Source organism: Dreissena polymorpha, chromosome 8 (assembly GCF_020536995.1).
Source record: "Dreissena polymorpha isolate Duluth1 chromosome 8, UMN_Dpol_1.0, whole genome shotgun sequence".
NCBI classification, from domain to species: Eukaryota; Metazoa; Mollusca; class Bivalvia; order Myida; family Dreissenidae; genus Dreissena; species Dreissena polymorpha.
In genome coordinates, this window is record NC_068362.1 from 59,360,655 (window position 1) to 59,376,360 (window position 15,706).

General features: G+C 32.8%; 1 protein-coding gene and 1 long non-coding RNA gene across 2 annotated transcripts in view; both read right to left on the minus strand.

Moving 5' to 3' along the window:
- Positions 1-289: 289 nt before the first annotated feature.
- LOC127842528 (uncharacterized) lies at positions 290-2,179 on the minus strand. Its single transcript, XR_008031687.1, has 3 exons — positions 2,115-2,179; positions 1,272-1,369; positions 290-891 (listed from the first exon to the last, which is right to left on the minus strand). It is a non-coding gene; the product is annotated as an uncharacterized LOC127842528 (long non-coding RNA).
- Positions 2,180-2,434: 255 nt separating this feature from the next.
- Positions 2,435-15,706, minus strand: part of LOC127840562 (Na(+)/citrate cotransporter-like) — a 51,000-nt gene continuing 37,728 nt past the window's right edge. Inside the window, exons 7-11 of the mRNA XM_052368973.1 lie at positions 15,178-15,309; positions 14,519-14,605; positions 3,664-3,808; positions 2,960-3,121; positions 2,435-2,697 (exon numbers count right to left, since the gene is read on the minus strand). Of these exons, the coding sequence (XP_052224933.1) occupies positions 2,509-2,697; positions 2,960-3,121; positions 3,664-3,808; positions 14,519-14,605; positions 15,178-15,309 (715 nt within the window). The 3' untranslated portion in view covers positions 2,435-2,508. The remainder of the gene's footprint in view (positions 2,698-2,959; positions 3,122-3,663; positions 3,809-14,518; positions 14,606-15,177; positions 15,310-15,706) is intronic.

A 15,706-nucleotide genomic window follows, 5' to 3' on the forward strand; every position in this document is an offset into this window, starting at 1 on the left:
TATTATGCTTAATAGTTCTGAACTCTTTATTCAAATTACATAGAATGTTTGAATTTTAAAAACATTGTTATAGACAATGAATTTTTATTACTAAACTGTTCCCCATAAGGCCAAAAAAATCTTGTTTCTGGTAACCAGATTGACCCTCTTTGTTGTATCCCCACCCATCTTTTTTTATTGACACTTTCTTTAAATATGTCAAAAGTCAATTATTTGTAAGTAAGTTCTTTTTTAGGTAGATTTGCTCATTTTTTCAACCAAAATAAGCATAGCAGCACAATTAAGAACATAACAGAAAAGAACTTTATTAGGTAACTTATACTACATGGTATATCGTTACAAACAAATGTTAATTTATAAACATAAATCACGCAACTCCCGTACCATTCTCACACATTTTCACCCATACGCACTATCCTCAGAAACACACAAACATACACACACACTCACACTAACATATGCATTAATTCAACATAGAATATACATTTTCATCAAACATAAATGATAAATAAATCAATCCAATCAAATATATTTAAGATATTTAAAATATTCGAGGATAGACTTTCCTAAAAAGATGTGAAAATTCAATTAATCAAGGAATCTTGTAATAATAATATGTATGCTTTTAGTTAGGTGACAGTTTACTATAATCATATTCTATCCCCAGTTCATTATTACACAAATCACAACAAATTGAAAACTGTTAGACTTCCTTAGTTTCAAAACCAAAATACTGGTTAACTAAGGTTCTTCGGCAGATAGTTAAGTTTCCACAATAGTCTTTCATTTCTCTGGTCATATGTGCAGATGCAATGACTGATTTGTTAAAGAAGAGAATGGCCAGGGCATCAACATGGCTTCTTCCTGCTCTGCCGATCTCTTGTATGTAAGCTGCAAATATAATGTGTGTGTGTGTGTATATATATATATATATGAAGATGTTCAAGATATTCATTGGTTTACAATTGTAGATTTTGCTAAAAATATTAGGAAAATTGTTTCTAGTTTTAGGAAAACTTTGTTAATAGGCAATAAACAGCTCCAGACAAAAATAGGATTATTTGTCTCATGTTTGAGCTTAGAGCACAGATTAGAACTTAAAGCACAAAATAAAATTGTATAAGCTCAGGTCAGTTTGTTTGCATCAGCAGATCAAAACTTCATTATCTATTATCTTGTTTGTGCTCAACGCTCAATTCTGTGCTCATTGCTCAATCTGCAAATAGTTTTGTTGACTTTTATATCTTATATTGGAGCTTAATTATGCTTACATCATGACTAATGTTGTTTAATTCTGTGTTCGCAATCAGAGACGTAGATAACAACGTCTCTGTCGCAATGCATCTGTAACTGACTGGCTGTTGATAACCTGAAAAAAGAAGAAAGCAGTGTCGTGTCAGGGCTAGTTTAAATAATTAGACCTTTGTTACACAGGATTATCATCCCACCAAGGAAAATTACAAGCATCTGGATTTAAGCTCGCTTGGTAGGCATGCTGGTCATCACAGGTTTTGGTCCTGCATGTGTCATAATCTCTTTCTCTTGTTTACTATGACTTTGTAAATTGCTTAGCAATTGAATTTAAAATTAAAAAAAATTACCGATTATTTACAATAATAATTATTTTAACTCAGCTCTCTCAGCCATCATAGCAAAAATTGCAAGTACAATAGGACAATTTAAATAGTTCTATTAGAATGAGCAGTGGCTTGTAAAATCTATTATATAGTTGTTTGTTATAAATGAGCATTGATAAAACAATCAAATAAAATGGATGTACAAATACATTATCGATTTTTAAACAGAGTAAATTGTATTATGTAATATAAAGAAGTGAAACTCCAGCCAAAAATGTAAGCCAAAAATGTACATATCATTGGTAAAAATAAGGATTTTGACAGTACTATTAATTTATATTATTAATGTTATTCGAAATAACATTTTCCATGTATTCATCCGAAAACTATTCAACTCATGAAGAATGAAAAATCTCATACAAAATCAATCGTTCCGTGAAAATGAGTCATACCATTGAAATACTTAATTATAATACTGATCAAGAGATAAATAATTTGCACAACGAACCACCTTTTGAAATTTGCTAGTTAACTTACTATTGCCATCGCCTCCGCTATAACTTCGTCTGTACCTGCTGACTTTTTGTATACAAAGGGGCAGGCAATCCAGACTAAACGTTAAATTGACATAACAAACAATTTGATTGGCTGAGCTAAGTCGGGATCTCGAGATAGCAAAAATTCTCTACTCTTTTGTTTAATGCACTCTGCTAGTAGAGTCATAGCTAACTCGTGGCCACGAGATAGAAAAAAGAGGAGAGCAATTTAAAACAAGAGAAGCACCGCTCTTTTTTTAAATGTACGCCGCTTTTATTTAGTTTTCACTCCTCTTTTTCTAGAAAAAAGAGGAGAGCAATTTAAAAAAAGAGAAGTGAATGTCACCTCTGTGCCACCGTAATTAAGAGATAAAGTAGTGTAAACATGTTTCTATTTAAGGTGCGCGATCGAGTATATATACGACAGCCAAAACCAATGTACTCACCATTTCGCTGACTGTCACGTATCCATACGAGAAAATGACGGCGTTGGGTGGCGTTGCCACGGGTAACATAAAGGCAAAAGAACAGGCTATGGCTGTGGGGAACATCAGATAGATTGAACTCTGCTTCAGATTGATGGCCTTGAAAGGAAGAAGTAACATCTTGAGTGTGTGGGTGTTTGTTTTCCTCAACATCTAACAATGGATATTTCAAATATGACACATATGACGATCGAATAATAAGCTGACAGTTTTTGCACATACATGTATAAAAAATATTGTTTGTGGGCAATATGGTTTAGCAATCTTTCTGTTCGCATACCTGAAGACTGAATAATGATAGTTTATAATTAATATTTGTAAAACAAGAATTTGTGAATATACTGTCTCACACAAAACGTACCAAATTTGCGACTATCGGCATCATTAGGGTGCACGTGGCGGTGTTGCTGGTCATTTCCGTTAGAGCGGCCACGATGTAGCAAAGCACCAGGTTCAGCACCCAGGGGTCGAGATAATCAAGTACGGCCAGCTTCTCCCCTACCCAGGCGGACATGCCGATCTTCTGTTCACATATTTATTATACGTTTATGATAGATTTGTCCTTTGTATCTATGTATTCTTAAAATTGGGCTTCAGTGCTTGGTGCAAAAGTTGTCTTATGAAGATATTCTATAAGCGGATACGTTATGAATATATTAACATTTTCACTGATTGTATTAGAGCATTCAAACGGTTTGCCAAGACGAACAGGATACACGTGTTTAATGGATTGTTTCAAACGTAACTGTTTTCCTTTTTTAAAGCTTGTTTAAATGCTGGAGCATTATGCTTTTTTATAATCGATTATTTAAGATGAAAAACAAAACAAATAAATCATATTAACAAAATTGTCCAAAGTAATACACTTTTTATCCATAAAAAGGGATGCTTAATCGATAGCATCATCATCAGGACTATCATCGTTTATTGTGCTCGTAACGTTTTCAATATTAATCAGGATTGAATGCATACTGATTAACTTATTATGCACTATCTCGAAGAAATGTTACCAATATAAACGTTTACAATACATGTGTAACCGTTTTCTAAACAAATGCACTTTACCGTGGCGGCCTTGGCCATAGCGAACCCGCCCCCTAGCAGAAATACCACGCCCCACGGGACCTTCTCTGCAGCCACCTTCCAGGAAATAAGGGGCTTTAAGGGTTCCCTTGTACCTGCGGATAAACATATGCCATTTAAGAAAAATATATCGTCCGTTTAAAGACAGAAATAATAATCTTAAAGCCCACGAAACTTTCTATGCAACCATTTGGATGGAAAGTAGGGGCATGAGGGATTTCCTTGTAGCTCTGATAAAGGTATTCAATTACAAATATGTTTCTTTGTTTAAGAGACATAGATTTATGACTACGCCTAATCGAACATTCTCAGCAGCCGCAATCGAATAGATTAGATGTTTCACATGTTCCATTTTTCTTCTTCTTCTCGATCGCCCCTTGGAGTCCGGAGGCAAAGATGGAAAGGGTGGTTCACAGTCTTAACCGTGGTTGTTCAGTTGTGAACAAGCACTTAACGATGGTGTTCATTTCCGTCCGGTTGACTTTTTTTTCTCTTGCTTTTCTTCCACAACGTGCTTTGTCTGGCTTATAATTTCCGTGCATGGTGAAGTAAGAGAGAATCCTCAGAGTACAATTCTAAACCAGAAACAAGTCTTTGAATTCTTTGCTGCTGGTGGTATTTGCAGCACATTGACCAAGGATTCGATCAAAGCTCTGTAGTATGTGCTACGGGGGCATGTTGGTATTGCCTCTGGCTGCCTAAAACCGTCTCTAAAGCTTGAGAATACATTACGTTAATAGGGTGGTCTAAGTAAACAAATCGTACGAATTTGCAACACTTACTACGGAGAGATAGTTTGCTCATGAACATAGGTACTACATGTAATAAGTCTTCGTTAATTATATACTATAAAATGCATCTATAACATAAAAATTAAAGTTTAGTTTATGCCTCGTCAAAGAAACGTTTGTTTGTTAATAATTAGATATTAACAGTATATTCATTATACATTTTTATAAATAAAAGTCTATAGAAAGTATAATAAAATAGTTGTTAGTAATAGATATTAATTACACGGTGTTATGCTTATATCGAGCTTATTTATTTTGTTAGATTTTTCAAAATAGTTTTCAATTCGTTTTTGAGATTAGCAGGAAGGTCTTCAAACAACCTTTCATCAATGGGACGTATGTAGTGGTTTGAATATTAAAATCTAAACTTTTAAAACCAACTTTATTCATTACACAGACAAAAACACAATTCATGAATACTTATTTTTGCACTTTAAAATTGACCCCAGCATTTTTCTCTTTGACTCCTCCAAATTTTAGTCCAGGGGTCATTGACTCCTGGCTTTTAAAATCTATTGAAATCCCTGTCTTTAAGATGCAAATTAAACAAAATAAAATAGTTACCTGTTGGTCTCCAACAAAAGATTTTCGGAATATTTGAAGGAAACACAAAAAGAAGAGTTGCAACAAATATGGCGGGGACTCCGTCTGCAACAAAGCTGAAACATAAAATTAATCGAAACTTTAAACATAATAATTATCGACTGTTTCATGTTGTCATTCATTTATTCAATCATGATTACATTTCACTTCATCCATTTATCCATTCATCCGTTCATCCATTCATATATTAAGTCCTTAATTCATTAATTATTATTTTATTTCATTAATTACGAATTCATTCATTTATTCAGTCCTTAATTAATTAATTCATTCATTCAAACCATTCATTCATTCATTAAGTCCTTCATTTATTAATTCATTAATTTATTTATTAATGTCTTAAAGTGGGTTTGCACGATTTTTATATGTGTTAAATTGTAATATATTGATAAAAATATGTTACAATAACACAAAATAGGCAATAAATATTATACATTGAAGGCGAATTTAATAAAATGCAGCAAAGACAAATTAGCGCCGTTTTCCTACAATAACCGAAGCATTCGTCTTTTTATTAGGATCGGAGTTAGTGTTCGTGTGTCGTATTAATACATATCGTTGCAGGAAATTAAAATGATTCGCAAAACAAAATTGTGTCTTTGTGTCGTATGAACGAATCTGCACTAAAACTAAATTTAGATTCACATCGTACATGCAGGGTATACAGTCTGGCGAATTCGACTGTACAGACATTTTCAATTTCAGAAGTAAATATCTGGCTTATTTCGCATTTTTCGACACATGTTTTTCTTAACTTTTATTTTAATTTATATTGAACAATATTTATAATAAGTTATTTGTACTCATTTTATACAAATTCATAAATATTGGACAAAATCGTGCATACCCACTTTAAATCATTAATTAGTGTATTTATCCAGTCATTCATTCATTATTTTCGTCCTTCATTAATTCATTCATGTATCCATTCATTCATTTTTTTCATGTATTATCATTCATTCATCCATCCATCCATGCATCCATCCATGCATCCATCCATGCATCCATCCATGCATCCATCCATGCATCCATCCATGCATCCATCCATCCATCCATCCGTCCATCCATCCATCCATCCATCCATCCATCCATCCATCCATCCATCCATCCATCCATCCATCCATCCATCCATCCATCCATCCATCCATCCATCCATCCATCCATCCATTTATCCATCCATCCATCCATCCATCCATCCATCCATCCATCCATCCATCCATCCATCCATCCATCCATCCATCCAGACATTCATTCATTCATTCATTCATTCATTTATTCAATTATTCTTTCATTGATTGATTCATTCATTCATCATTTATTCATTCAATCATTCTATCATCCAATCCATCCATCCATCCATCCATTCAATCATCATTCAATAGTTCAGTAATGTATCCTTTTATTGAATCACACATTTACACACTATAGTTAAATGAGAAGCTAAGTTTCTTCTTATGTTTTCGCTGGAAATGGTTTGGCTTAATCGTTTATTTATTAAGCCATGTGCTTTGCTTTATAATTTTTAAGAAGTACCATTCGTTACAACATATTATTTTGCTGAACACGCGATCTTTGAGATATACTTTAATTTTAAGAGTTTCATATTGTATACATGGAGTTCTTTTACAGTAAGCTGAAGGAATTATGTCAGGAAAACAGGCTTTTTCCCGAGTATATTGTCAAATACAAAAGAATATATTTACAGAATAAAACAAAAAAGATTCAAACCCTTTTTTGAAGATGTGACCCCAACCGTATTCACCTCCGAGATCACGAGTAACCCACAACACGACAAGCAGGACGAAATGCACGGAAACGGCAGCCTGGCTGAACCTGGATTGAATTGCAAGAGACACGTTGGTTCAAACCTGTATATTATGTTTATTGCAACACAGAAATCCGTAGGCGTATTGAGGAAGTGTAATGTCTGGTTGTTTGTTTGCTTGCAAGATCAAGTGTTTAGGAAAATGCCTTAAAAAGATCCCTCACAGAGGTTGTTCCAAACTATTTTTTTGTATCAATATCTATGTGGCGTTCTTAAGAATTTTCAGATAACAATAAAGTACTTATGGTTAATTACACTTTTTTTATAAAAAAAAATGTTAAGAAATAGTTGGACACTTATCATAATGGAATACAATTGTTATCGATAGTTATGTCGAAATAACACAAAGTATCTTTTTTCTTAAAAGATACTTGTAAAACTTAAATATTATACTGATGTTTCGCTGCAATCTTTAAACGACTCTTGAAGTATAAACGGGCCTTTTTTAGATAATAAATTAAATATCTATCCGATGATTTTGAAACGCGTGATTTATTAAACCCATGCAACTTGTATTATATTAAGACGGTTCATTCCTACATTTTGAGCTTTTCAGTCGCTACTTGTTGCATTGTGCATGTTTAGATTGGCTTCCTGCTACATCTTTTTAGCGTTATGGTTAGGTTTATATCATTAACCTATATATTATTTATTTATATATTTTAACATTTTAAGTGTTGTAATTGTTTAACTTTCCTTTTATTAGCTATCTGTTCTTTGACTCTGACCGATTGCGTAATATTTTTTATGATGATAATAGGTCGTCATAACGTCTTACTAGTTACACCAACTTTAAAAGTTATTAATCATATTTTGCCTACAATTACGAGTTTTTGCGTCTTAAAACATTATTACATCTCAATCTCAAGACTGTTTGTGGGTTAAAAGTTTCACCGAGAAGGTTTTGCGATATTAGTCATTGGGCTTGTTTTATTTACGACAAATTAAAACAGATTTTCTTGAAGGCAAAATGCAACGCGGTTACGTTGGGTACTTCTTTAGTTAAGCAATTAAAAGGATTTCCAGCGTTTTATGAAGGGAAAGACCGCCAATATAATTCATCACCAGAAATGTTGCATGTGTTGAATATTCAGCTCATTTGTTTAACAGAGAATTTTTGAAATGCAACATTTTAATATCTGTTTTGGACGATTGTTAATTGTACAATGTTGTAGGTTCCGATTCTACAAAATGTTCAAATGTTTAAAAACAAACATGCAACTTATTAAACTACAGATCTGAAAAAGAAGATAATGCATATATAAAGTCTACATCTTCATATACCTTATATTGTAGTCATAATAATAAATAAAAGATAATAGATCAATCTGAAAGTAAGTTGACAAACTACATAAGCATGTTGAATATTTGCTAAGTTGTACGATCGGTTTTAGTAATCTGCTACAAATCAGCATCTTAAAATACAATACAATGTACTATACAATTGTACAGAATACAAGTTGACAAATCATAATTCAACATTTTACAACGCCTTTTCAAGTCAACCGGTGTTAGGGTGCAAATTATCATTAGTAGTTGCCACAGGTTTTGGGCGCGTGACCAAGTCACTTAAACACTATCAATATGTCATAAAACAACATTTTTTCATCATTTTGACAAAAGAAATTCTGATATAATATATAAATATCTAAGGTGGGTATCTCTTGACACAGGAAAATTACCTACATCAACATTTTAAGCCATTAAGTGCCTAAATGGCGGTCGATTTTCGTAAACTATGTACCATTTTGTTGGGAAAGGTTTGTTGACGAAAAATGACCACGAACGGCTTCTTGCAAACATTTATCGAACTCGTAGAAATACTAGGTCGGCTCTCGTCTGACCGAACGTTCAGTGCCGATTTTTACATGAGTAAAACTATCGAAATATCCCAGCTACCGAACATAATCCGTATTAGTACAATAAACAAATAGGTGTTTAAAAACGAACAACACAGATTTGTTTTTTTGTCCACACCAAACACTAATATATTAATCGTTATTTGTGAATGTTTATTTCAATCGTGTACGATGATCCGTTCTTCACCTTACGCTATTTATCCAACTATTGGTTCCGCGCCTCAGAATAACCGAATACCCATTGTGTCACACCGGTCTTTACTGACCTGTGTGAATGCGCGCTAAGCATTGTGGGAAACGGACTTTTTTCCATCATGGCGTTGGTAAACATAATAAACACGGAAGTGAAAAATGGTAATTAATTATTATCAAAAACAGGCCCCATCAAACCGGGCCAGCTGCAATATATAGTTGGATGCAGTTTGTGCTTCAAAAGGAGCCACTTTTCATGTCAGTCTATTGTTTGTAAGAATCACTAAACACGTAACTTAGACTAACTAAACATGTTGCAAGACTGTATATTCGAAATAGTTAATAAATCTAAATCATAAATAAATATTTATAATTAAATACCTGCTGAAATTTGAGAACGTAAACGATTTAAAATAAACGCTGTGAACATTGCAAGGAATCTTACATTTAGGCCTAATGTGTGAGAGGATTAGTCAGGGATAAAATAAAATGGAGTTCGAAGGATCTAACATTTTGAGGAAGACGTCGTGGTATCTTGGACATTTGGCACTTTCATATATTTATTTAGTAGATACTGAAAATGCTGAATGTGCTAATTGCAACATCAAAGACAAGCAGGTGAGATTTTTACAGCTTTTTTTTCTTGACATAATATTGTGTGTTTTCCATTTAATTTATATGCCAGTGTTTTTTTTCACCATTTTGGGAATGGTTTCCGGTCATTTCCCCCCCCCCCCCCCGACGTTTCCTCCCCAAGACGTTTCCCCGCCCCCGACGTTTCCTCCCCAAGACGTTTCCCCGCAAAGACAATTCCTCCCCAGACGTTTCCCCCCCCCATTTTAGTTTTAGTGCAGATGTTCCCCCCCCCCAATTTTATTATTGTTCGGTTGAAGTACAATCTTTGTTTATTATCAAAATTATTATTTTGTTTATGAAGTCTTTAATTAACTTTTAATATCTATGAAGCAGCTTGTATGGTTTTTTGGTTTTAGAATTGTTTTTGGAGGGTTTAACTGTGTAATGATTGCAAATCATTAGTAAGTGCATGTTGGTGTACTAGTGGAATACATGGAATATCCTCAAAATCTTACTGAGTATCTTATACATGTTGCTCAACACAAATGCAACCAAGAATAATGTGTAATCAAGACCAGTTTTGAATACACAATTAACACCTTATTTCAGTTTGAGTGAACCTGGGCAGGGTTGTGCAAATGCAGTGTTTGTTGTTTTTTATCCAATTAAATATGGTCAATTGGTGAAATGAAAATGGTAAAATCAAATTAAAATTAATTTCGACACTGTTTTCCTTGTAACAGATAAATATGATAAATAAATATTTACTTTGTAACTGTCAACATTTTTTTCATGCATTCATATGTTTATTATCAAATTATTGGATGTCACTGATATTTTATTTTTTACTAATAACTCATTTAGACTAAATAAAACAGAATTGAACTTTCCGTGCACATTATTTCATTATTAATAATATAATTTATTAGCAAATGTAATAAAAACTTATTGATATAAGAAACACAAAACACAATTACCCGTTTTTATTAAATGAATTTGTGGAATTTAAGGAAAAATTAATAACTTTATGAATTAAAAAAAAGGTAAATTTAAAGCAATTTATTAATAATAATTAAAACAGTGATAAACTACATAAAAATGTTTTTGTATGATAATGTACTAATCTCATCTTATGAATGACTATCCCCCTTCAAAGATGTCACCTAATCTCATCAATGATGATTAATGGGCCTGTATATTGCACCATAAGTACCCCTTTATTCAATAGCTGTTATCTTGTTATATACACTTGCTAATCCAATTAACGCTTGTATATTGCACCATAAGTGCCTGATATATTGTTCAATGGTAGGTGTGTGTTGTTACTTAATATTAGTGAAAACATAACTTTCCTATTATTTGCCTGGTTCTGAAAATATTTTCATCGTTGAGTTTCCTTTAATTTTTAAAGAATATTTTTGAGAGGTAACACCGGAGTACTACAAATCAATGTAAAATGTTCATACTAGCTGTATTGGGACATTATAATTTAAATGTTACAAAACAATTTTATTTACTTGTCTCAAAATAAATATCCCAATATGATATTTATTTAGTCAAAATAATTTGTGTTTCAGTTAAAACTTGGATATAGTTATTATTCTTCATTAAAAATCACAACTATTCCACTTTAAATGACCATCAAAGCTGTGTTTTTACTCAATTTTTCAAGGATCTCAATAAATGAAAGAAACAATACAGGTACTTATAAAAACAATTCTAATTAGATCTATTTAATTGGTAAAATTTGCTTGAGGCTTCCCTAAAAACAACCATAATAAATCATTTCACTGATCTATTGATATATCTATTTAATAGGCAGAATGACAAACAGAACTAGTGTGGTTTCTAGGGTCATAAATCTGGTCCCTAAGCCTTAATTGGTAATAATATGCATTCAGTGTTATGTCTCTGAAAGTGACAATGAAGCAAATCTGCCCTTAGGCTATTTCATTTCACTCACACAAAAGGAGATAACTTGCTATTAATTTAATAGTTACTTCTAACTTGTCTCCTTTCTGTATTAAGAGGGTTTTCATATTTTAAAGTTCAATTGGTCTTCAAAAGAATAAGCAATCAAAGTTCTTGATTTTGCCAACAAATAATGTTTACCAATTGTGGGTCTACTCTACTTTCTTTTAATAATTATTTCTAATTATGTTTTTTTTAATTTTTATATCAATGGAAAATGAAATATTTTTTCACTATTTTGTTTAAAAAGTACTTAAAGAAATCCAGGCAAGAATACATGACGAGTAAGGGTTGTGTCAAGAAGGTGCCATTTAAGGCCCTTTTATCAGTTTTGGATGCCCTAACCTGTATAGGTGAGAAGACTGTGAGAAGACTGGGGACGTGGGGCATGAGGAACAACTAATACACAGTAATTGACAGGTTCGTGTTGAATCAAGCACAGAATTTTCTGAGCATTCATGATTCATTAGAATTGAAAAAAAACACAATCAACCAGAAAAATCCAGTTCACCAACTTTGACTTATTTGCATGAACAGGTATAAAATAGTGGGTATTAATAGCTTAAGACATTATTGGCAACATCTCTGTTTAATTTATATTATCAATATTGTTAATTAAGCATGGAATATTAATCAAAATTGGGGGTAAAGTTGAATCGACCAGTATTGACCAGTAATGACAAATTTGGGAGTATTGACCGGGGCGGTTTTAACCAGTAAAAACCGCCGGTTAAAACCGGGGGCGGTCGATTGGTGCCAACCCTGGATGTACTAAAGGAATACTAGAGGAACACATGGGATATTCTCAAAATCTTACACATGTTGTTTTTAATATAATTAAATAGGATCAATTGATGAATTAATTCAGTTTGTGTAAACTTGGGCTGGGTTTGTGTAACTATAGTTATTTGTTGTTATACAATTAAATAGGGTACTATGTAACTGTCAAAAAAACATATGCATTCACACGCATATAATTCAATTATTGGATGTCACTGATAATTTCAATTTTACTAGTAGGTAATTAAGACTAATTAAAACAGAATGGGACTTTCCTCGCAAAGTATTTCATTATTAATAATATAATACTATAATTAGCTAATGTAATCAAAACATATTGATATTTTAATAATTTAACTCAATGATATTAATAATATTAAAATTTTCCCCAAAACACTAGGGCAGGAAGATAGGAAGGATTTTTTTTGGAAAATCAACAGTGTTATCAGTGTAAAATATTTGCAAAGCTTCTTCTGAGTTTGAACTTCAGTTTTGCATTTTGTGACCTGCAACATATTCTATGCTACTTTATTTCACTATGGTAAGTCATTAAAGTGTTATTTATTTTTCAACTATATAATGTGCTAATCTCATATAATGAATTACTACCCCATTTAAAAATGACACCTAATCTAAATTCATTAATACAATAGTTATAATTGTTTTATTGTAATTTGTAACATACTATTCCACTAAAAATGACTATCATAGAACATCAATGCCGTGCTTTTACTAAATTTTCAATGATTTCAATTATTTAAAGAAATAAATTTATCAGGCACTTATAAAAAATATATAATAAGGGTGTCAAAATTTAACAAACTGAACAAGTCAATTTGAACTTCTCTTGCAATGCAAATGGAGCCACTTGAAATATCAAATTGTTCCCATACTAGTCGGCAATATAACTATGACATTGTGTCTTTTCAAAACATGCATCAGACACACCTTCTGAAACTTTTTAAGCGGTTTTGAAAACGCTATTTCATTGCAAACTTTCGTCAATAAAGGATACATGTTGTTATACAACCGAAAGTGAAAGTTCTGTTTTTAAAAAAATGAATAAAGAGCGAAATAGTTGAAAACTAACGAAAATTATAATTGATACTAACATAAGACCGTAAGACTGAACAAAATAATACTTAACTTTTAAATCATAACATGAATGTTTACTTATAAAGCAAATTCTTCACTCATCCGCGGACTTCTTTGTGTCGTAGTCATAAATGCCTCCAAATGGAGGTGCGTGATGCGTCTAAGTATAGAGGTGACAATAACGTAGTGACGTCACCATCTATGTATAGAATGACCGAATACCTGAAACCGAGAACCGTATTTACATTGAGCGTCTGATCGACATGGGCCTGGACACGAAATTGCCGAAAACTAATTCCCGATTTACATATTATATATATTATATCAGAAAAAAATGTTTGGTCAAAATGATGAAAAATGTTTTTTTATGACATATTGAAAGTGTTAAATTGACTTGGCCACGCGCCCAACACCTGTGCACCAGAAGAATCATTGTTTACATTTACAATGTTTCCCTGCCCGTAATCGAGGCATTGGTTCCTGGCTAAGACGAAAAATAATTTTGGCGCTTCCACGGCGTATAGATTACAGACTTTATAACTGTGCAAATATCAACTTGTAACATTGCAAGATGTAAAGATGCGCGATGACTAATCTAGACGTGTTTAAATGCTCATAGTGGAAATCGGCAGTTCGTTAAAGTTACTGTTGCAAATTTGTGTCCTTTGGCATTCACCTTTGATAAGAAGCGTTAGAGTTGTGACAAAGTTTTGTGCGTGGTGTATTCGATTTAATAATAAAAGTAAATGTATATTTTACATTTTGGACATTTAATTGTTTATTCATTGAACAGTTTTAATTGGACAATGGACAATATGAACATTTGAGATGTCTCCACCTTTAAAATTAGCATTGTTGAAAATTGAAACATTAAATTTCAAACATTGCTTATTAAAACTGATATTATTTGACATGTACGTATAATCTATAATTGCAACATGGAACATATTAGCTGAATACTCAACACGTGTAGCATTTCTGGTGATAAATAATATTGGCGGTCTTTCCCTTCCATACGTTTCACATGTTTTTCATTCTTAGTTATAATAAATAGATGAATATCAATATGATTTAAACCTAATTTTCGTTATCACTAATCTGTTTAATTTGATCGTTAATAATGCAGGACACCTTATAGAACATACGTGATAGGTCCAAGCTTCTCATACTGCGCGCGGATGGCGACCTTCACCCTCGCAGCACCAGCTTTGTTGGTGCTCTGACAACAATCTCTGTTGGATACATACGCGAATACAGGTAATATCAATACTTCTCTTTAATGTAAAGCTTGAAGAGTTAAGTGTACCTCGGAAAACATATTAAAGACGCTCAATTCGATTGAAAGGAAATCCTCACTAACTAACCATCGTACCAACAACACACTAACAAGAGCATGACCGAGATTGCGACTCAAGTATTCCATTATTCAACTTGCGTTTGCATTAGGTTCATTTTGTTTATCCCGTATCCATACCAGAAGTAATTAAATATATAATGTTAATTACAACTAGTGTTATAAAGACAAAGAGATAGATATACAATAACTTGATCAACTATTTTAAAATTGATAACATACGTCAAACTGTATGGTTCATTGTTATCAATAGGTATCATAGCATTCTGAACTTGGTTCAATTCTACTATTTCCTGGGTATACGTGCATCTGTTTCAGAATTTACGACGAGTTTTGAAAGACAATATATTGTCAATATAGAAAACTAGGTCTGTGCCGTTGATAGGCGCTGTTTGGATTGTCACAGCGCCTTGTCGATCGTAGTTTACGAGGATTGTCAAGCATACTCACCGGCCTCTGATGAAGAATATGTACATCCAGAACCAGACAACCGCGGTCAACACAAAAGACAGAGGGGCGCCGAATGCCAACCACGTTGCGAAGTTTAGAGGTGAATTCTTGATACCATACTCACCCAATATCCTGTAACGATATCATGGTGTATACGTATTGTTTTAGTATTTTATTTCAAACATTTAACAAAGGAAGTTTCATTTGCATTTTACTTAATATTAAATTCCAGGTTAATACCTTAACTGTTATATTTCAAACAAGTGACATTATATAGCTCCATTGAGTTATATTTGTTATTAGGTTTGAGAAAATAACATCTTTTGAGTTATTTGCCAATAACGTTTATACTATCCATGTGACCCCGGTGGTGTGGTACAAGTTTTGACACAGGGTCATCATTTGACAACAAAAGCTGATGGGGGCCACTAAATTTATATTACACACCATTGAGTATGTTACAACGTTATGTAAACCCGAGAAGGACAATGTCAACCGATGCATAAGCTCATATTAACGTAATCATTTC